At 33.2% G+C, this 23,997-nt stretch overlaps 1 protein-coding gene across 1 annotated transcript in view; it reads right to left on the bottom strand.

The window, feature by feature from the left end:
- Positions 1–23,997, bottom strand: part of Slc27a6 (solute carrier family 27 member 6) — a 52,883-nt gene that overhangs the window by 5,185 nt on the left and 23,701 nt on the right. The window contains exons 5-7 of the mRNA XM_076855915.2: positions 8,416–8,610; positions 3,070–3,160; positions 194–392 (exon numbers count right to left, since the gene is read on the bottom strand). Coding sequence (XP_076712030.2) covers positions 194–392; positions 3,070–3,160; positions 8,416–8,610 — 485 coding nt within the window. The remainder of the gene's footprint in view (positions 1–193; positions 393–3,069; positions 3,161–8,415; positions 8,611–23,997) is intronic.

Here is a 23,997-nt window from a genome sequence, read left to right as displayed (position 1 = left end):
ATATCAAAATTGAACTTACAGTTTAGTCTAGAAACAGATAACTCATAAAGTTTTAAATGGGAAGGCATTATGCATTATGAAAATGAAAGGGCTCTGTCTTCCCTGAAAGCTGCAAGCATGTGGTCTCTGATATTTCCAAAGAAGCATGCTTCACAATTATAGAACAAGCAGGGCATCTAAAGGTAGTTCATACCTGAAAGTGTCTCCAATACGGTCCCAAAAATAAAGGAAATTCTCCTGATCTTGGACCATTAAGTCTCCTGTGTTAAAGTAAACATCTCCCCTCTTAAAAACATCAAAGAGTAATTTGTTTTTTGTATGCCTGTAAGACCCAGCATAACCAAAGAAGGGATTCTTTGTATTCACAGGAGAAATTAGAAGTCCAGGTTCTCCTGCAAGAGAAAAGGGCAATTTTGCAGCCATCTAATTAAAACTATTGTTACATACACTATGCACATATCTAAATCACATCTGGCTAACACAATCAGTGTTGCACATCTGGCTTTCCTTTGAACTGTATTCTACTTGATATCACTCTCTTGGCATCTGCATCTTATACATCCTTTCAGATTACCACAAACACGCCACTTTAGAAAAAACAATGAAAAGGGAATTAAATACAAAGGAAAGATGCTTAAAACTTCTTTACATTCTGGGTTGACAGAAGACTATTGTTTGGATTACATAGCTTTCAATACAGATAATATTAACAATATAAATAAAACTCTACTAATCATCTTAATAAAATGATGATAGCAATATTTATTGTACTCTTACCATGACCTTTTTGCAATGGTCAACTAATGTATTTTTTACAGAAACCTTTTGAAATAATGTCATAATTTCTATTTCAGATGGAAGGCACTAGAGCCCAGAGGAATGAGGTTATCAAAATCAAAGAAAGAAATAGATCTAGAACTCAAACTAAAGTTTTTGTGTAAATTGCTGTCTCTAATCTTAATACTATGCTATTATAAATTTAAGAGAATGGCTTATTCCTCTGGGATGTTATTATGGAAATCCTTGGTAGAAAAGAAATGAAAGATCAAAAATATTTTCCATCCCATGACATGTTTAGTTCTACTTGTATTTAGACACATTATTTGAAATAATTTTTCAAATAAAAATTATTTAAATGAATCAAGATTTTGCTCAGCAATCTACAAGGTAAAAGCCACTTCTAAAAGAGTTTGGTAAGAAGATAAGATGCAAGTATCAATCACTGCCCAGAAGTCTTCAAGGATATTGCCCCCTTGCTCTGCCTGCTATAAATCAATGCAGGGTCACCTGATATTAGAAAGGGTTATCTTCTGGCAAAGTTTAGAGAAATTTCTTGCATTATATCACTTTCATTGCTGTTACCCCTCTACTCTGCTCCAATAGCAGCTGTTTCATTCTCATTCACAACTTCATTGTTAACCCTAACATCATCAAATTAAAATCATTACCATGGTTATACCTACTGAGCACACTCTGAGTACCAGCTACCATTCTGATAGTGTTACATACCCCATTTAATCCTCATCATAAACTTGCAAGAAAGGCCTTCATTTTAAAGGTGAATAAACTGAGGCAAAAAAGGTAAATTGCCTGAAGTCATACAGCTTTCAAATGTAGGCATTGGAGGATTTTTGTTTGCTTTTAAAACCAGGTCCCTCATACTGTAAAGCTTCATCTCCATCCTCTATTCTGTTAGTCTCTGTGCCCTATATTTCTGGCTTTTACAAGACTCTTATATTTACCTTAAAACTTATGTCCTTTTTTTTGTCTTCTTTAGGACACAGGTGTCAGTTTCTTCTCTGAAAAACTAATTATTGCATGTTCTTACATAGATTACAGTGTATTTATATCTTCCCTGTTTAGGAATGATTTGCATTGTGAAGACATACTGCCTTAATGAAAAATATATCAAGCACCTCTTCATGAGAATTCCAAAAGAGTGAAGTAGACATTTGGGGCCAATTGGCTTTTTAAGTTCCAATGCCTGATATTGTACTAATTGTAATAAAACATAATAAAGAAAGCTATTTAAGTTCTTCATAATCTCTTCAGAAATTCAATTTTTTTTTTCTAAAATGGACTATGTCTATAAGAGTTAAATTAGAGAAACTTACTGATAAATACCCCTCAGGCTTGAAATTTATAGATTTTCCAGGTTTTGTTTTTAATAAGTAAATCTTATTTTTTCAATCTGTCAATTAACAGAAATATGGGGAGGGAGATAAATAGGGGAGGTTTGTTACCTTTCTCTCCACATTTGAAGTGAACATTTAGAAAGTTATCTCTGAAATGTAGTTTGAGGCAGAAAATAGTAATATTGGACTGAGTTATTTAGATCACTAAACAATTCTGAGTATACATTTATACATTATTTTCTAGCTTGATTCTGTTCAGTTAATTGGGGCATTTGCTTTCATTAAAATTTCTAACCTAAAATTATAAGAAACTCTATCTTGGGAGAGGAGGGAAGCAAGAGAGGAGAGAAAAGAAGGGGAAGGGGAGATGAGGAGAAGAGAGAAGGAGAGGAGAGGGAAAGGGAGGGAAAAGGCAGAAGGTAACAACCACAGGGATTTACACTTCCATCTCATTTAGTTGACAAAAAACAGCTTCATGCAATAGACATTGCTACCTGTAGTTCACATAGGAAGAAACAGACTCAGCTTTATTAACCTGCCCACAGTTACAGTTTCCAAGTGTAAGAATCCAATTTTGAATCCAAGCCGGTCTGACTTTTCAGTATGTCCAGAAAGATAAATCCGTCAATTTTTATATTATTGGGTGGTTTAGGACATTAGACATATGCCAATATTACAAACTAGAGGTGACAGATTAAGAAAAATATGATCCAAATAGTAGCCAAATAGTAACCACTTTTCAATTTTAACAATTTTTCATCTGAGTGACCCAGTGAGGGCTCTTAATATCTAATCACTGAACCATTCCACCTGTCTTGAATTTGCAAATAAGTAAAACTACTCATTAGAACTAATGATTTTTCCCTAACTTCAATAATCATTACACAGAATGTTAAAAGCTCTCCTTCATGAGACTTCTTCAAATGAGTTTTACCTTTTTTCACTTGGCTACACCAGTCCTTTTCATTTCTCAAAGGTTCATCTTTCTGAAAATCATACTTTATCAAGTGGAAATTGAAAAAAAGCTGCAAAAACAAAATTAAGCAAACAGAAAATATTTATTCACTGGTAGTAGATCTCATCCTCAGTTGAAATAAATAATTAGAATGTGAATTTATCAAATAGACCATTTTATTGATGAAAATTAAATTAATATTTGAACATCACAACTGGAGGTATTAGTAAATAGCATGTCTTCGCTGGCTTGGACTTTCATTTCCTTTGAGTTTCACTTTGCCTTAGAAACTACTACTATATTTTAAGTATGAATTGGTGATGTCAAGAGACAGAAGCAGTCCGTGCATTTAATTACATACTCTTATGCAGGCGAAGGGATCATTTGTGTGATTATTTGAAATACCTTTTGAAATTTAAAAAAAAGATTCAACAGCACTCAAATATGAACTATGTGTATTCCAGGATTTTGTTGCTTGTTTTTTCTTCATAGTCTCTAGACAGGTGACCAAATGCCTAAAATGTATAGCCACTTGATAATTGCATTGGACTTTCCCAAAGGCCTTCCACACTACTACCCCTAAACTAACATTGGGTACATAGGTATACCATTTGGGTCTGAGATGACCAATTTGTTAGAACATAGTCATCACACTGGTGTCTCCCCTCATTTCCAATATTTCTACCTACTCTGATCCTGCAATGTCCGTTACCATGCTATACAGACACACACATCCACTAAATATGACCTGGGAGAGAACTACAGGTTGGTTCAGTTCAATCCCTCATTTTATATATAAGAACTGAGGTTTCACTCACCAGTAAAGCAAGTAATTTTTTATACTGAATTAGCTAATAGTCAACTAACATAGAAGAAATAAAATGAAGTAAGAGAAAGTAGTAAGAAAAAATAGATAGGAATAGCGGGGAGGTAGGAGGAGAAGAGAAACTAATAAATAGAAAATGAGTGTGAAAAGATGAATAATAATATTACAGAGATAAATGTAACAGTATCATTTAGTATTAATGATAAAACACATCATCTCTGGTTTTTAAGCTTGGTAAAATCAGGGTGTGACAAGAATCATAATTTGCTATTTGAATTAAAATATAAGACAGAGCAACTAATATCAATTGATCAAAACACTATGCTAAGAGCTGTATTTAATTCATGTATCAAAATACTCTATGAGGTAGAAATTAGTCTTATACTTTTCTAAGATTAGAGCCAATGGAAGAGGCAACAGAGCAAATATTACAGTTGTTCTTGACATAAAGATGATTAAAATGCGAGTTTGCATCTTGTTGGTCTTTCTCTGTAATTGGGATAATAGGATATTGGCCACTTGCCTAATTGCTAGTAGAAAGACTGCAGAAGTTCTGGAACTGCCATTATCATCTTGGTCAAATAAGAATAGAGCTCTGTTCATTACTCATTCTTTTCTCTCCTGTTTCAGCATGCTTTATATTTTGGATCATTTCCCTAACACCTTGTGATGTCAGCTTTAGTGTTATTTCTTTTAGATTCACTTGGCAATAATGTGCATGGGTGAGATTCACTCTACAACAAATCACTGTTCAATGAGACTGCTATCAGATATAGAGAACTTGATGGTTAAACACTGGGTTATTTTATAATTCAAGTGAAATTAAACATATTACAGCATCTTCTAGAGGTGGCCTAGGCCCATCATTAATGTTCAGCTAGAAGCATCTCCATTTTTTTTTTGTCTTGCCTTCAACAGGTCACCATGAGATTACAATGACTATATTATTATAACAGAAATAATCGTCTGTACACGTCCAGATACAGTGGCAGGGACTCCTGTTCATAGCAGCTCTGTAAATGGCTCCCCCAGAACCACTGAGTCCACACACACATATCTACAATGGCCCTGGGAGTTCTCCCACATCCCTATATGTCTGGACATATTCAGATTTGTAAATGTATAAATTGGAAAAGGTAAACAAAAATCATTTCGTTTATGAATACACAAGGAGACTCTGAGCCCAGAGAAAAGTAACTTGTTAAAGTCACAAAGTCAAATAGGTGACGCAGAGCTGAGATAGAACTGGGATATGGGCTTCTGTGTAGGAAAGAACCCTAAAAGGGGTCTGGCCTTCCCTCTCAGCTTCTGGAAGGTAATCTCTAAGTCCTTGCAATGGTATTTTTGATAGAAAAGTTTTCATTTGTCTAAGACACTTAAGCCAACTAGATAGTAACAAAATGGTTTATGATGGGGTCTCTAAGCCACACCAACAAGATAATGTGGAGCTGGGACTTTGCATGGTTCAGCTTCAACTCCTGAGAAGCAGGAAATGGAGGACAGTTATGTGAACAGTGAACCAGATGAATATGATCAAGCCCCCAGAGGATCTGGACACCAGGCTCAGGTGAGCTTCCTAGTTGACAGTGCTCCGGGCACACTGTCACACATCACTTCCAGGAGGGAAATGTGATTCCATCTCCATGAGACAGGACTTCTACAAGCTTTGCCCTTAGGGCTCTCCAGGGTCTGCTCTACGAACTTCCTCCTTGGCTGATTTTAATCTGTATCTTTTAGTTATAATAAGCTATAACCATGAGATACTAACCTTCGGTGAGTTTTACAAGTCCTTTAGCAAATTATCAAATCTAGGTATGGTTTTAGGGAGTCCAGAATTGCAGTTGATATCAAAGTGAAAGTGGTCTTGAGTGAAATGTTCCCTAATTTTACAGTGGGTTAAGGTTCCTTGTCCCTAAAGGATATCTATTTTCATTTTCTGCATGTGTATATGCATAGTATAGGGCCTAGTGCATTCTAAACAAGTACTTTTCCTGGCCTTTTTTAAATTTTATTTTTTCTGAGATAGTCTCACTAAGTTTTTCAGACGGACCTAACTAAGCAAATTGGTTACCCTTCTGCATCAGGCTTCTAAGCCGCTTTTAAGATGCCTACTTTTAAGACAACAAAAAAGCTTAATGAAAATACGAAGGAAATGAGCCTTTTCATAATTCCCATATTTTATCTTTATATTGTGTCTATGGAGTTAGCACTATAAAAGATGAGAAAATTGCCACTATGCTTCCTACTCTCATCTCGCCTAACCTAATGTCAGCATTAGAATTATTTTATATTGTCAGGTTTTACATATTTCCATTCCATTGGTAGACATAATTTGGAGCTGTTCAATTCTTTGAATATAAAGAATTGAATATAAATAGATAAAAAGCTGACTATCCAACCATTTAATGGAAGGTAATTCTTTCTAAGTTCACTTTTCTATTCTGGTTGACCAGAATGTTTTTCATTCAATGAATTCCCACAGAAGTATTGCATTTCTGCAAACACATGAGTATTGCATTCTTTGATTTCTTAAAACTTTGCAAAAACCTCTGCTACCTTTACACTTAAAGAACAACTTGGCAGTACTACAACCCTTAGGTGAAGACATGACTTTTTATCGGGCTTTGAGGACTTCGCTCTTGTTTTCACGTGAGACACCTGAGCTAAAACTGTTAACACTTTGTACAGCCTTATTTTTTGTACTTCAGCATCTCCCTCTGTTTAATTTTTGTTCAATAATTTTACTGAGATATCCTTGTCTGATAATCATTCTGTACCATGTTTATTTCCCTATACATGCAAGTCTTTAAGAAAGTTTTCTTATGACTCAATTATTTTCCCTTTGATCTTTTCTGCAAGAACATTAACTAAGCACATGTCAGACTCTTGTTTATGTTTATAAAATCTTTCTTTTTGCTTTATGTTATTTGCTTCCTTTTTATTATTTATGTGTGTGGCCAACTCTAATCCAATCCATCTTGCTTCCTAACATTGTTTACAGTCCATATTGTTTTTAATGCTTTTAATGTGGTGTTCACTTTTGTAATATTTTCAGTTTCTTCTATTTTTTCTTTGAACTGAGTATATTTGCTTTTCTGCCTCTTTTGTTGATTTCTGTTTTCCATAAAACTTCCTCTCTTTGGAGCTTTTATTTTTTAAGGAGAATGTTATTGTTATTTTTTTGAGCCTATGGAAAAAATGTTTTCCTAAATATTTCTTGGCCATTTTGAATTACTTGCTATTTTGATGTGCATTCATATTTTTCAGTTGCCTTTTATTTAGATTTATTCTCTCCATCTTTTCAAGATTAGACCCTGTATGGATTTTATATTTATCCCTTTCTGATTATTATTGGTTGTTAGGAATGTAAATAAATAATAAACATTTATTATTTCCTATTTCATAAATTTCTGTTATTTATTATTTCTTTCCTTTTATATTCTTTCAGTTTATTTTGTTTTTTATTAACATAGAGATAGATATTTAGCTCCCTCCAACTAATTTTCAACTGTTCTTAAATGAGTCTGTGAGTTTTTAAATTGATATTTTCATTATAATTTGTTTCATAACATTTTATATTTTCTATGATATTTTCTTCGACCCAAGGCAATTTAGAACCATTGTATTTCCAAATACCTAGATTATTTAGTTGTCCCATTAAAAGTTTATTTCTAACTTAAGCTGTTGCCAGAGTACTTTTTGAGATTTGTTGGGATTTCCTAGGTGGCCCTATAATTTTTATTAAAGTCTCATAAGTGCTTGAAAACAAGGGGTATTTTATAGTTTTTAGATTCCTGGTCCTTCATATGTTGCTTTCCAGTAGTTTGCTTATTGTATTATCCAAATATTCTACATGATTGAAGATTTATTTATTTCCCCTTGAGGTCTTACCAATTTTGGTGTTATGAATTTTGATACTGATTTCTTTATTTTTACCTTTATTCTTAAAAAATACTATTATTGAGTATAAATTCTAGTTTAGTTTGATAGTTATTTTCTCCAGGCCAGTTGAAACTATGCCACTATCTTGTGTTTCATTATTGATATTGAGCAATCATCATTGACATTGATTGCCTTTAAGTTTTAGTGGCATCTTAATATAAATTTTTATTTTTGTATATTAAAAGGCTACACATAATTTTTAAGAAGCATAAGCAATTAAAGATAAGTAGAACTGGTAGAATAAAAATACTTAAGGAAAACGTAAAGAGTAAAATTAGTTATTTCACAACCTATGTTTACTACTTAGACATTATATCATTAAACTTAAAAGTGAACAAAAAATTTGCTAGCATTAACCTCATATTATAGGGTGAAAATACAGGCTATGACTGAGGTTTCCATAATCTGGAACATCATAGTTCACCTACAGCCACCATTTATTTACAGAATCTCCCAACTTAAAAGAGATGATAATATTTACCATAATTTACAAGCACAGACTCTAGAAAAGAACAGACTTCAATATATCTCTTTTATAAAGAAAATGCTGTACTTACTTTGTAAAAGAAATTTGTTCTTCCAACAGATCCAATTTTCCCAGTGTGGTTCATAAAACAAATGTTCCCTTCAGTTGCTCCATAAAGTTCACACATCTTAATATTGCCAAACCTGTCTAAAAATTGTCTCCATACATCACTCCGTATACCATTTCCAACTGCCAGACGCACCTGATGATCCTTTTCTCCTTCTCTCTGTTAGAAGAAAAGGTTTTACTTATAGTCAATTCCAGTTACCAAATTTTCTTTCATTATCATTATTAGGTAAATGGCAAATATTCCAGCAATAAGCTGTATCTGAGCAACAGTGGAAGAGAAGTGAAAATAAAATCATGTAAGTCTCTTGCAGAATGGTGTCCAACAGCTAAAGAAAACAACATTGGCAAAGAGTAATATAGCTTGTATTTCCCCATAGCTGGGAAAAGCTCTTTCTAATTTCCAGGTTGCTGAAGGCTATTTTTTCTTTTGATAAGTATCTGATAAGAAAGCAAGGATGTTTCAGAAAAAAAGCATTTCTTTTACAATATTATAAACATATGAAATATACTTGAGTTTATTCTCCCAGTTGTACATTTATCAGCTGCATAATATTGAATAAGACATTGACTCCTATTCTGATTCTCATATTTATGTGTAAAACAAAATAAATAGTAATACCTTTCTTACTCATATACTGCAGCCTAGAATGGAGTAAATAATAAATCGAGGCCACAGAATCAATGTAATATTTGGCTTGCAAATATTATGGCAACTACATGCAATTATTACTTTAGAATGTTCAATAGTCTCAAATTGTATATTTAGTTCCTATTTTAGAAATAAAGGGGAAAAATAGACTATATTTTGTCCTGATTCAATAAATCCTGTTGATTACCATGAATTATACACTGTCCTAAAATTAAAGTACTAATATCTTATCATGGTAGCCATAGTAAATCCACAGTTTGCTCAGAGCCACTCCATCATCACCAAAAGTAATACAACATAATCAGAAGTAATGATAATCAGCATCTATAGTAAAATAGAGAAATCATGTTCCTGGTGTTTATAATTTAAAATGATAAATTAATCACATTATTTGTCTCAATTTATTTTTTGACCACACTAACCCTACTTTAAAAGAAAGATTTTAATCTATGAACTCTCAAGAACAAATAAGCAAGTAAGAGGTAATTTGCAGGAATAAAAAGTGAACAGATAAAAGGCACATAACTAAGCAGAATGCATTCTGCTATAAGATTGACATATAAATCTAGAGGTGAGTCATCAACAAGTGATCCTGAAAAATGTTAAGCAAACATCAGAAAAGAATGAGGAAAGCAAACAGCCTGGAATTTGTTTCAGAACCACAAGGCATCCTAATTCAGACAAAGCATCTGAGTCTGCATGTGAGTATTCGCCAAATACTAAAGAATTAATCTCTGGAGAAAAGCAATCAGACACACACCAGTTCCTGCTGAGGGACCTTCAGAAAACAGAAGAGTAAAAAGAAGTCTGCACCAAAGGATTAGATAACTAAAGGTTTTTTTTTTTTTTTTTTCCTGCTCTGACCTCAGAACTCTTGTACTCAGAATTATAAACCAGAGCAGGAAACTGATGAGCTGTTATCACAAACCAATCATTCCAAGAAAGTGACTCGTGGGAAGTACCTTAGTACAATGGTTTGATGTTACCTCAGTCATCTCAGAACCTAACCCTTCTGTCAACAAATAGCATTCAGGAGCAGTCAGGTTCCAAGGCATAGATTTTTTTTTTTTAAAGGGTAAAAATCCATAAAAGGACTTAAAAGATATGTGCATAACAATAAAATTTTAAAAATCCATACAAGTAGAGTCTTAAAAAACAGTAAGAAAGATGAAGAAAAAAAATCTCAAAATATTTTTACATAATTTTTCAAAATGATGATAAAACATCAAGCTATAATTTCAAGATCTAAAACCTCAGATAGAATAAATGCCAGGAGAATACACTTGGACATTTTCTGATAAAATTTCTAAGAAGAAAAAAAATGCAAAAATGAGAGAAAGAGGGAGGTCAGAGGATTTTAAAAGCAGGTAGAGATTTTTCAATTTCAAAGGGGACATCCTGATGATTTAGGTTGACCTTTCAACAATAACTACAAAACCTAGAAGAAAATAAGATAGTGTCTTTAAGATACTGAAGGAAATAATTGTCAAGCTAGCATTTTATAGTCAGTGAAAGTATCATTCAAAACTAAAGACAAAGACATGTTTTCATATAAATAAAAACTAAAATTTAGGATAGAGATATAGCTTAGTTGTAGAGTGCTTACCTAGCATATCTGAGGCTCTAAAAATTAGGTTAGGTATGTAGCTCATTAGTAGTATCACCAACTAACCACCAAAACACAGCACTAAAAATTACGTTTTTTAGTAGAGGGGTACTAGATGGAATGCTAACATAAATTTTTAGCACAAAAGAAAATTAAATAATATTATACAGAATCAAGCAAACAAACATGCTTTTAAAAAGTGGGAAGGCATGAGGAAGATCAGAAAAGGCAAATATGGTACATGTGAATGAATGTTGATATTTTAATGTTAATATTACTCCTGCAATTTTGAATATGTAGAAATAGAATAGGTGGTAACCAAAAAAAATTTAAAGATTAAAGGTAAGTAAATGAAATTAAAGTGTTATAAAATCTTTGCAATGTCAAATAAATAGAGAAATGCTATTTTAAGATAGAATGTAATAAGCAAATGCTGTATGTACCCTTTAAAGTAATAAAAGTACTCAAGGAGAAATAAAGAAATAAAAGAAAAATGTAAGAACATGTATCTAAAGAGTTGATGAGAAAAATTTAACAATAAAAATATAGTTTTAAAAGGAAATAAGAAAAGTGTGAGCAAGGACAAATGATGGATAAAAACAAGTAGAAAGACATGATAGAAGATTTAAGCTGATATATATCAGTAAATAGATAAACATAATTGGGCTAAATACTGTATATAAAAGATGTTCCAAATACGTAAAAATATAAAACTTACCTATTTGCTACTTATAAGAAACACATCTTAAGTATCAGATGTTAGAAAAATTAAGAATAAATGGATGGAAAAAAACATTTAGTACCTTCAGAACCCAAGAGCAAGCTATTATGACTATACTAATGCCAAACATGGTAGACTACAAATAAGACAAATTTCTGCAGATAAAGAAGGATATTTAATAATGATAAAAGGTCCAATTCATCAGAAAGATAACAACTCTGTATTTCTAGTCACCTAACAGTCAAAATATAGAAAGCAAGGTTTAAGCACTAAAAGGAGAAATAGATAAATCTGTTTTTAACTTATCTCTTTAAGTACCAATAAAATAAACAGGAAAAGAATCATAAGAAAAGAGAAATGTGAAGAAAATTCATCAGCTTCATCTAATTTATGTGGACAGATAGTATGATAAACCACTAAAGAATACACATTCTTTTCAGGTGCCCAAAAAACATTTAGTAAAATAGATCAATCATATGTTGGTTCCTATCATGAATCTTAACCAAATTAAAAGCTCTAATATTTATTCAGAGTAGTTATGTATTTATGTACTCTGACAACAAAATGAAGTAAGAAATCAATTACAAAAAGACAACTAGAAAATCTCCAAATGTTTGGATGATAATCCACATTATTTTAAACAACCTATGGCTAAAGAAAATGTTGCTCTTTAGATACACGTTCTTACATTTTTCTTTTATTTCTCTATTTCTCCTTGAGTACTTTCACTATGTTAAAGGGTACAGTATTTGCATATATATATATATATATGCAATATATATATATTATATATATATATACTAATATATATATATATTATATATATACTAATATATATATATATTAGTACTGGAGATTGAACACAGGGGTGCTTAAACACTTAGCTTCATTCCCAGTCCTTTTTAGTTTTTATAAGTCAGGGTCGCTATACATTGCTAAGGGTTTTGCTAAGTTGCTGAAGCTGGACTGGACTTTGCAAACCTCCTACTCCATAGTACCAAGTTGCTGGTATTACAGGAGTGTGTGACCAAACCTGGCAGAAATTAGGAAAATACGACAATAAAAATAAAAGGAAAATGTATTGTGTTAAAAAATAAATATTTGAAAAAATATGACTGGGCTTCCTCCCTCTCCTGTCTCTCTCTCTCTCCCCTGATGCACACATTTCTCAAATTAAATTAAAAAAAAAACATAAATACCACACAGAAAAATAAATGAAATTCTACTGAGACAATCCCTCATGACATATATAAATAAATGTATGTGTGTGTATGTGTATGTGAGTGTTTATGATCTGATATATAGCCTGAAATTTATAGACTATCTTTTCAAGGACATTTATAGAGCAAATAGCATATATGATACTAAAAATCACAGTACACATATAAACAATCAAATATAGGTTTCTATGTTCATATATAAATGCATATTTTATTATAAGTACATTAAATTATTAATATTATATTTATAATTATTTATATGTGCATATACATATCTGTATATGTGCACACACACACCAGATTATCATTTCAAGAATGCTTGAATAACAAATAGCCTGGAAGTTGCATAGCTTTTGGGTCACAGTGAAACTTTTTTTATATTTTATGATAATAATGTTTCCCTTCTCTTCTGGAAGTAGGAAGTAAAAGAAGGGCAGGGGTCACCAGAACTCCCTTAGGTGACTGGAACATTCATAAGGGTTGTATTTCTTAGCTGAGGCATAGATCTATGCCACAAACATTGCATGCACCTGGATGCACCTCTGCATTGTTCCCATGGGACTTGGCGGGGGGTGGGAGACTGTGGCAGATATGAGATGTGAAGAGAAGCTTCTAATACCTTCTGAGCTATAAGTAGTTAACTGCATAAATTCATCTGGGCTCACTGTTTCCTTACAGTCAGTTTTACCAAAGTGTGATGAGCAGTGCTGCTGCTACAGCTTGATAAAATATTGAGCACCCATTCTTCAAAGAAAATATTCAAGTATCCAGTAAGTATGTGAAAAAAGTCATTAGTCATCAGAGAAATATAAATCAAAATGTCATATGATGGCAATAAACACAAAAAAATGGCCTTTTCTTTTTCAGCATTATAAATCTTCCAACAAGTTGGCAAGGATTCGGAGAAATTGGAACTCTCACAGAGGGTAAAGACTGTATATTATTAGTACCCCTACTTTGATAAAATGTTTGGCAATAGCTACTAACACTGAACATATACATATAATATAATTTACAAACTCTATTCTTGATTAATTATCATGAGAAACATGTACATATATTTGCCAAAAGACATATATAAGAATATACGCAGCATCATTAATCATATAAGGCCTCAAATGGAAATAATCCAAATCCATCAATAGTAAAATAGATTTTTAAAATGTTGCTTTATAGCAATAGAATATGCTTGCATTAGTTTTCTATTGCTGCCATATAAGTTGCTACCTCAAATTTAGCAACTTAAAACAGCAAATGTATGGGCTGGGTTTGTGGCTCAGTGGTAGAACACTTGCCTTGCATGTGTGAGGCACTGAGTTTGATTCTCAGCACCACATATACATAAATAAATAAAGGTCCATCAACAAGTAAAGAAATATTTATAAAACCTGCAAATTTATTATCTCACAATTCTTGTAGGTTAGAAGTCCACGATGCTCAACTGATGTATGTAATCCTGTACTCAACAAAGCTGAAATGAAAGTGTGAACTGGATGGGCTCTTATCAGGACCTCTTGAACTCTACATTTCCCAACTAATTCAGGTTCTCAACAGTCTAGTTTCTTGAGGTTGTAGGACTCTTTTTTTTTTTTGCTAGCTGTGGGTTGGAGGATGCCTTGAGCTAGGACATCATTATACTCCTTTTATATGTTCCTCTATATATAAGAACCAGAAAGACACAATGCCTCAAAACTTATGCTTCGGAAATTTTGACCTTCTTCTATTTTACATATCCGTTGGTTACAGTCAAAGAAAATTCTGTTTTAAAAGCTAATGAGATTAGATTACATCCAACAGGTTAATCCGCATATTTTAAGGTCCAGAACTATAATAACATCTCCAAAGTCCCCTTTGCAACTGTCCCTAATGCCCACATATTCACATGTTCCAGGAATTAAGGGATGAGCATCTTCAGGGAGACCCTTTTTCTGTCTCCTACAACTCTAAAACACCAAGAGAGAATGAACTATTACTGTACACAAAAACAAAGACAAAGCTCACAGATAGTGTTGAGTGAAAGAAGCAAGAACAGCAAAAGCATATGAAGGATTCTATTTCTATTTAGATTTAGTTTTGTAAAGGCAGGCAAAACAAATTTATGGTGATAGAAATCAGAATATTGTTCACACTTAAGATGCAATGACTGATAACAACTCTGGGGGTTGTGCTGAAGAAAAAGCAAAATAAAATTTACTAAAAATACTTAGTGTTGTGAAATTTCATTGAGAAATTTCAACTATAATAGAGAGTTTGAGATGAATTAGTGACAGGCATGAAAAATCTAAATTAAAAAAATAAAAACATGCTAATTATTACTTACAAAGAAATAACAAGTTGAAAAAACAAATTGTAATAATATTAAAAATTATCTTAGCTACAAACAAAATTTATATATTTGTATATTGATAATGTTTTAAAAGTGGTTATCAACGTATTTAAAAATTATTGTAATTGTATTGGTACCATAGAGAGGAAAGACATGTGTATGTGAGTATAAAGTCAGGTAGAAGAAAGTTAAAACTGAAACATCAGTGTGCTATTATACAATACGGTAACTGCAGGTAACAATAGTGCAACGTACATCTCAAAAACCTAGAAGAAAGAATTTTGTAAATTTTCTCCATAAATAAATAGTATTTTCTTTTTTTACTGTGCTAGGGATTGAGCCTGGGTCCTTGCATATACCAAGCAAATACTCTACTACTGAGCTATACCCTCAACCCTAGAAATAGCAAATGTTTGAAGAGAGAAATACATTTAATCTGATGTAAGCATTATGCAATGTATACCTATCAAAACATTACATAGTAGCCCACTAATGTGTACAATTTTATGTTTTTATGTATCTATTAAAAGGACTTTTTTAAAAACCTGAAAAGTCAAGAAATAGTAGCATACATATTTTATTGAGGAATAGAGGGATAAATAATAACCAAAAATACTCTAAAAGAATTAAAGGTGGGGCTGGGGATGTGGCTCAAGCGGTAGTGCGCTTGCCCGGCATGCGTGCGGCCCAGGTTCGATCCTCAGCACCACATACAAACAAAGATGTTGTGTCCGCTGAAAACTAAAAAATAAATATTAAAAATTCCCTCTCTCTCTCTCTCTCTCTCTCTCTCCCCCCTCTCTTTTTTTTTTTAAAAAAAGAATTAAAGGTGCTTTCTTCTAGAGATCAAGTGTTGATAGTGTAGAATATTCCTGAGACTACTGTTTTTTAGTGCATAAAAGTACACTTTGATATAAATAAATTCAATTAAAAAAATAAGAACCAAGATGGTAGAATCGTCTGAAATAACACTTCCACCTGTTAATGTATTTGAGTCAGTGACAAAGGGGTTGAAGGAAAACTATCATGAGGATAGAGAAACTCACTCACTATGAGAGCGGCTCCTCCCAAGACAGACTTGGTTGTTTTCTACTACCAAACAGCACACAGTAGTGCTGTCCTGGATCCCAACTGTATGTTCGGTATAGTTTATCTGACATGGAATTAGCTCTTGGGTTATATATTGCTATTTTTCCACAAAAAGAACTGTTGTGTTGCAATTCTTGTGATTTATTTTGATTGAACAGAAAACAATCTTTTATGTGGCATAACTTTTAGATGCTTTTCAGGTCAGAGATGAGTTTTGGCAAGTTTTATTGATGAAAAGTATCGGTGTGTTCCACAGACCAATATGAAGTCTTCATAAACCAAATTGCACTGCTTTAAGTTGTGTGGGCTGCAGCTATACCAGTTTACTAAGTAACAATAAATAATTGCCCTAAACTATTCCATTGATCTAGAAAATCAAATGATCAAAATAAAATCAAGGCTTCTGTCCAAAACTATCAAATTAATTTCTATCTCAAAATGTCTTTATTCTATTTTCTTCTTTTAAATAAAGATCAAGATTTAAAAGATACTTTGAGGAATGTGAGGAAAGATCAATCAACACATTATATAGTGTTGAGGGGGTAAAGAAAATGTATATTTCTTTTGATAGTCAATTATGCACAAATCAGAGAAAACATAATAAAGAAAAATAAAATATCTATATCACTATAACAGTATTGTGAATATTTTACATATTCATATATGTATATATGTTAAAAGTTAAAATCATACTGAATATTGTTAGTCTACTTTATAAATATGTTCTGAAGATTCTTAAACTATTAGATATTATTCTTCAAAAGTATAATTTCCATGGTTTAATTATTATCATATAATTTTACCGACATTTATTTCCTCATCTATTTTTGGATTTCAACATGGTTTTCAAATGTCCACCACTATGAATAATACTGAATTAACATCTTGTCTATGAATCTTTATATCACATTAGGATAGATTCCTGGAAGAAGTTAATAGTTGTAAATATTTTTATTACTTAGTTACCTAACATCTAAAGATTCCTGTTTATATATAACTGAGAGGGTGAGGTAGCTACCTCTTTAATGAACTAACACTAAGGGATTTTCAATTAATTTAAAACATCAGTTTAATAAGAAATACAGTTTTTCTTATTTAAATAACTTTGTTTTTAACTAATAGAATGCTTGTCATTTAATAATATATTCAGAAGATTAAACTTTGTTTAATAATTTACAAATATTTTCTGCTCTGTAATTTATTTTAGTATTATATTCAGTGTTTATTTCTATAGTTAAATATATGTTAATCTGATGCTAATATTTCTACTTAATTTGTGATTAAAAATATACTTTCCCATCCCATAAGCAAAAATAGCAAGAATAATAACCTAAAAATTATTTTCTTCTTTTCTTCTTTATATTTAACTATTATTTTCATCTAGAATAAACTTTATGAAAAAGATGAACTTCTTACATTTCACATGAGGATTCACCTCATTTATGGTCAATTTATATTCCATGAAAGTTTTACTTTACTTCTAATTTGTTCAAGTACATTTATCCAAAGACTTGCAAATAGAAGGTCATCAATTAATTAAAGTCTAAATGTTCACAAGCATCTCTATGTTGACTCATTAGGCACACAAACACAAAGTACTTTTAACCAATTCTCTAAAATCTTTCTTTGAAATGTCACTGAGAATCCAAACACAAGCACTTCAAAGTGTTAAGCATAGTAAATTAATCTGCATAAATGATTAAATTATAATTATTGTACAAATTATTGTACAAATATTATTACAAATTATCGAGAAAATTATCAAATGTTGCCAGTAACAGTATTCAGATATTTGTTTCCTCGAGTCAAGGATGAACATGGAAAGATATATAAATGAAGATACTATTATTCATTTACTTACAATAATAATATAGAAATCAGGGCTGGGGTTGTAGCTCAGTGGTAGAGTGCTTGCCTAGCACATGTGACAGACTGGGTTTGATTCTCAGCACCACAAAAAAAATAAATAAAATAAAGGTCCATTGACAAAAATTAAATTTAAAATAATAATGATAACATAGAAATCATATAAAGCCCTATAGCAAGCCCAGAGGGTATCCTTATTTGGGGCATATGTATATACACATATATGTTCTCACACATGCATATGTGGAGGAAGGGAAAAATAGAAGAAGCAGTTTTAAGAAACTAGTTTACACAGGAATAGAAATTTTATTTTAAGGAATGTATAATATTCATATGTTGTCTAAATTAAGACTTGACAAACCATGGCCTACGACAGTCAAATCTGACTTACCCCTATTTTAATAAATAAAGTCTCCTTAAAGCACAGCTATGCCCAATTATTTGCAGATCATCTGTTGCTGCTTTTGAAACACACAGACAGAAAAAAGCACATGTGAGAGACACTATGACCTACAAAGCCCAAAATTTTTAATAATCTAGTGCTTTGCAGAAAAAGCTTACTGACACCTATTCTAATATAAATCCCAATAGTGAAAGCTTATTATTATTATTAGAACACATTAAATGTTATCTGGTCAATTGGACCACACACTGATGCTATAAATTTTGGCTCTCTTAATTTTCTCATCCATAGTCCTATGTATCTTTATTTTATGTCTCCTCTGCACAAAGTGTTTTATTGCCTTGGAAATTACTGGGAGTTGGCTTTATTTTTAAAATGGGATGAATAGCCTGATTGTAGTATTCAGTGACTTAGATTCCTATGCACATTGGACAAACTATTAGGTGTGCAAAGCACTAATCAGATGAGTCTTTAAAAGAATGACCCAGTTATTTATGTTGTGAACCTCTACTGATGGCTCCTGGAAGACAACTGGAAGTCAGGGGAGCTATCAAGTAAAGACTGATGCAATAAAATTAACCTGGCATCAAGTGGATAATGGATTGGGAGGTTGGTGGGGTCAAAGGTCAGTAGGTGATATGGCTTAGAGAATAGACACAGAGGGTAAAAACACAGGTATGGTCACAGAAATGCAAAAAGCAGGGTCAGAGGAATGACAAATATGAGGAAGAAAAAAAAGTCATCAGAATGGACAAAGGGAGCCTTAAGTGTGAGCCCAGAATATCCAGATATTGAGGGAAGAGTCTATTGTTGCTATTTAGATTTGGTTTATATGTGTCAGTTTTGAGACACTATGAAACTAATGATGTTACCTAAAATGCAACTAAATCTTGGTAACATCCATCTATAATTTTTAAAAAATATCTACTTTATTCATAAGTCCTTTCTTCATAAGTCTCTTCTTAAGGCTTCTTTAAAATAAATTCCTATTCCTTTTTATCCTTCCTGAATATGAGGGTGCTACTAAATATTGCTGAGTATCTAAACTATGCTGGGAATGGAATGAAGTGAGTATGCATAATCATAATGAATATAATTAAATGAATAACATATATACATACACAAGTGAAAAGCTTGGGTGAGAGAGAAAGCATGAGAGACAGAGACAGCAGAAAATACAGAGTAAGAGTGAAAGAAAATGAGAGAAGAAAGGAAGGAAGAAAGGAAGGGAGGGAGGGAGGAAGAAGGAAAACAAAAAAGTGAGAGGGGGCAGATTGAGAGTGAGCTAGGGAAAGAGAAAAGGAGAGAGTATGAAGGAGAAAGAAAGGGATAGGGAGATGTAGAGGGAGGGGGATAGAGAGAAAAAAGGTAGAGAGAAAGAGAAATGAACAAAGAAGAAATAGTGAAATAGATAGACACAGAAATATAGACACAGAATTACATACACAGTTAGACCCATAGGGAGAGATACAGACACACACAAGCATATGCAGGTACAAAATAAGACACCTTCACACAGGTACAGAGCCACACAGAGGGATAAAGACAGAGATGCATGCACAGAGAAATTCTCTGTCATATTCATGGACACACACACACACACACACACACACACACAAAGTGAGACATAGACACAGAGAAAACAAAAAAGGGACAAACTAGACCCAGAAACATACACAAAGAAGATATAGAGGTGCACACACACAGGGACACACAAATAAGGAGACACTTAAGAGTTGCACACAGAAGCAAAAGTACGAGATACACAGAAAAGACACATGCAGAGAGACATGAGAGAGAGAGAGAGAGAGAGAGATAGAGAGAGAGAGAGAGAGAGAGAGAGAGAGAGGGCGCGCACAGGGCAGGAACAAAAGCTGTTTGCAGCATATTAGGAAAAGCAAAGGTGGCAGACATGTATGAGCCCCCAAATCCAGGTTATTGTGTTAGTTCATTTCAATCATCAGAGTCACTGTATAAAATAACGTTATTTCCATTTGGCAAATTGGGATAATGAAGTTCAGGTTCAAGGGCACATATCATAAAGAGAGAGAATTTGAACTACATAAGCATACACTCTATGAGGGCAGGGATGGATGCCTGTTCTGTGCTTGGCTGCACTGCAGTGCCTATGATAGTGCCCACCGTAATGTCTGCAATAGGGCCTGGTGCAAGAGGGGTTCACAGCACATACGTGGAAAAAAGGAAAGGAGGGAAAAAGGAAGGAAACTAATTCTAAAATGCTTCAAAACCCATGTTCTATTTTTCTAACCCTGTCCTCATGGTTTCAGTAATAGAAAGCCATCAATACTAGTAGTATTGCCCTTAGTGAATCTCAAAAAGCAAATTGAATCTTTCAGCAGTTTTAATGTTGAATACAGTTTGCACATCCACGTATTGTAAGCCACTCCCAAAAAACAGATAATAGTCATTTCACCTTCACCCATTTACAATTCCTTTTAAAATGTAAAAAAGAATTTCCTGAAAGGGTCAGAGCATTTAATACAGAGAAATTCTAAGGTCTTGGATTTCAATAGACATTTGTTTCCTTCTGGCTTTCAGTACCATGTCTCAGCTTGATATGATGATACCAGCAAAGGAGTCACATATACCAAACCAAGGCCTGCTTTCTTCAAAAGACTCTTTGGGAGATTTTTACTCTCAGAAGTACAAGCAGAACTGCAATGCAATGAGACAGGGACTGAATAGAAGTTTCTTCCTACCAGATCAACATCTCCATCCTAGAAACAAAGCCTCTTTCTTCCAACACATGGGCTGGATTCCTGAGAATCCCAAATACACACAGGCTGAATAGCCTCTTTTGATGCCCAAGAAAAGTGACCTTCCAAGTAGTACACACCTGTGTTCCCAGAGACCTAGGTAGCTGAGGCAGCAGAATCACAAGTTCAAGGGCAGCCTCAGCAACTTAGCCAGACCTTCAGTAATTTAGCAAGACACTAACTCAAAATTTTTTTAAAAAAAGATTGTAGCTGAATCACCTGTACAGACACAAAAACAAAACAAAATAGGTTTAAATAAAGGCAATTTTGTATCAACCTTAAGTTTTTAGAATGTTTGAGAAGAGAATACTAACAGATGCAGGGATGGAAAAGAAACACAAATTCATCATGAAAGCAAAAAGGTAAATTATTAGACCATCTCTGCATAACCAAGAAGAATCGGTTCCTTTGGCTTTTTGTACACCTACTGCTGCTGCAAACCATTGTAAAGAGGCATCTAATGTTAATACTGAAGGAACTTTGGTAACTGCAATTTTGAATTAAAAAAAAAAAATGGGGGTAGATAAAGGCTGCCTGTCAGGGAAAGCCAGTCTTAAGAAGCTTTAATGGAAATCCATGTAAACACTCAATTCAGACTGAGACTTTTGACTGCAGGTAAATCTCTTTTAGAATCTACTATTTATGTGGATATTGTCAACAAAACTGGATTTATTTTGAAAAACCCTGGTGCTGCTTTCTTTTATTTAAAGATTCCTTTGAAATAAGTGCATGTGAGGTTTCAAACAATGGCTTATGAGATGCTTAGTTTTAGTTCTCTGAGGTGAGTCCCTACCTAGTTATTCACTCTGGCCCTACCAGAATACACTGCTGAGCTGGCTACACAGTAGATACTCCCTTCACCTCGAGAAATGCTCATTGAAAGGAACAGTGGACAGCAAAAAAGCAAGATCTCCTTGAATGGATGTGTCAGAACAAATGACTTTCTCCTTTTTCTAATCTTTAATGCCAAGAACTGCCTGTACTTGTTTTTGTGTGGAATCAACAAAAGCAGTTTAGGTAATGCAAAGCTTCTTTCCTTAAAAAAAAAAAAAATGATCAAGTTTTCCTTTGGGCAAAGCTATATTTATCTCCATTTTCTCCTCTTTCATGAAAATTATCTTTTATGCAAAAAAAGATTTACTAAGAATTAAAATTAGAAATTAAAATAAAATCGATTAAAGACAACCAGGAATTCTTTTTCAGTTCTTAATTCCCTTAAATTATCTGCAGCTGAAATATTTTCCTAAAACTAGTGCAATACAAATTCAGAGAGATTAAAAAGATGTATCATTTCATTAAAAATTCAAAGGAAAGCACCCTGAGAAAAGATTTTTAGCCAATATGACACACTATTAATACCTTTATTATGTAAAGTGAAACTTCAAACAGATATAAAACATTCTGTGCCCAAAAGATAAGTGGGTAAAAGACTCAGAAGAGACTTTTAGTAAAGATAACAGAGATAGAAAGCCATCTGCTTTGTAAGTTAAACAGAGAAAAATAATACATTCTTCTTTTTAGTCTAAAAAACATAAATGACATTAATTAATCATTTTCCCAATTAAAACAAAACTTAAATGTCCTTTGAGAAGCCTGAAGAAACTGGGTTTCATCTACAATATTTGAAAGTGTCGGCATGGAGATTGGCCTGCTTGCGCTCCTCTGCTCTGCTTTTCAGAGACATTTCAGGGGGCTTCAGGGACTTCTAGTTCTCCATGAAGCACAAGAGAAAGCCCACTGATTTTAATAGCACCCAGTACTCACAAAGAACTGTGTAATAGGCGTACTCCCATGTGGTGAATGGGATTCTAAATCACTTTGCCCACCTTGAACAGAAATCTTGGAATACTCCAGAAAAATCAGAAAAATTATCCATACCCTTTAACTATTTACTTTCATTCCTGAGGCTCTGTACTGGCTAAATTGCACAATGACACTACCTACAGCAATAGGTTGGTAAAATTTTAGAAAAAAATTAAATTTATTAATTATTTATTAATACTTAGCTCAACAAATTACTTTAGAAGAGCTGATGTTGCTATTAAGAGGTTAGAGAGGCAATCAGAATGGCTGGGTGATGATTAAGAAAGAAGATAAAAGAGTGTCATCAGTTAGAACTTATGTCATGTACTATTTATAGTAATGAAACACCATTGAAAGTGGCTTTAATCTTACTGGAAGGCATTGATATCCTAAAGTAACCTAGCAGATTTCACATTACCAAAGAATACACTGAAAACTAGGAGGGAAAATACATGAAGCTAGGGTATTATTGCTCTAGTGGTTGGGACACTTCGGGTAAGAACACATCCTTATCTAAAGCAAAGTCTTCTTGAAGAGAGAAAAGTTCAAAAACCACAAAAATTTTCTCTGGAACTTCATGACGTAGCTATGGATATGTGGTGTCTATAGTAATTTATAAAATTTCTAACCAAGATAAAGAAAGAAAGAAGAAGATAGAAAAGAAAGAAGAAGATGGCTTCTCCTGCCCCAAAGAGGAGGTCAGGAGATAGACTGGAGGTCTCTTCGTGGGAAACTGCAAGCTCAAAATGAAAAGCATTTTCTTAAATCAGATTAACTAGCCAATTTCATGGTCTTCTCGGTATTTGTCTCCTCTGAGTAACCCCATATCTTTAATAAAGCCTTGCTTAAATGCCTCCAATATAATCTCAGCTATGTTGTGAATAATTAGTGAAAGAATTATGTGTCCATATTTTAACCAGAGGAAATGAGAAAAGATATCCCAGTCCACCAACTCTGCAGGAAGCAGGTGTGATGGTGGCAAAGATGGTGACAGCCCCAACCTAGAAAGGTATATCTCAAAGGCCAAGATCCTGCTGTCCTGCCCCACCTATGGAATGGTGGGGGGCATCCTCCACTGCCATTC

This window comes from Callospermophilus lateralis, chromosome 5, assembly GCF_048772815.1.
Source record: "Callospermophilus lateralis isolate mCalLat2 chromosome 5, mCalLat2.hap1, whole genome shotgun sequence".
NCBI classification, from domain to species: domain Eukaryota; kingdom Metazoa; phylum Chordata; class Mammalia; order Rodentia; family Sciuridae; genus Callospermophilus; species Callospermophilus lateralis.
The sequence above is the reverse complement of the archived record's forward strand: the minus strand, read 5'-3'. Positions and strand labels throughout refer to the sequence as shown.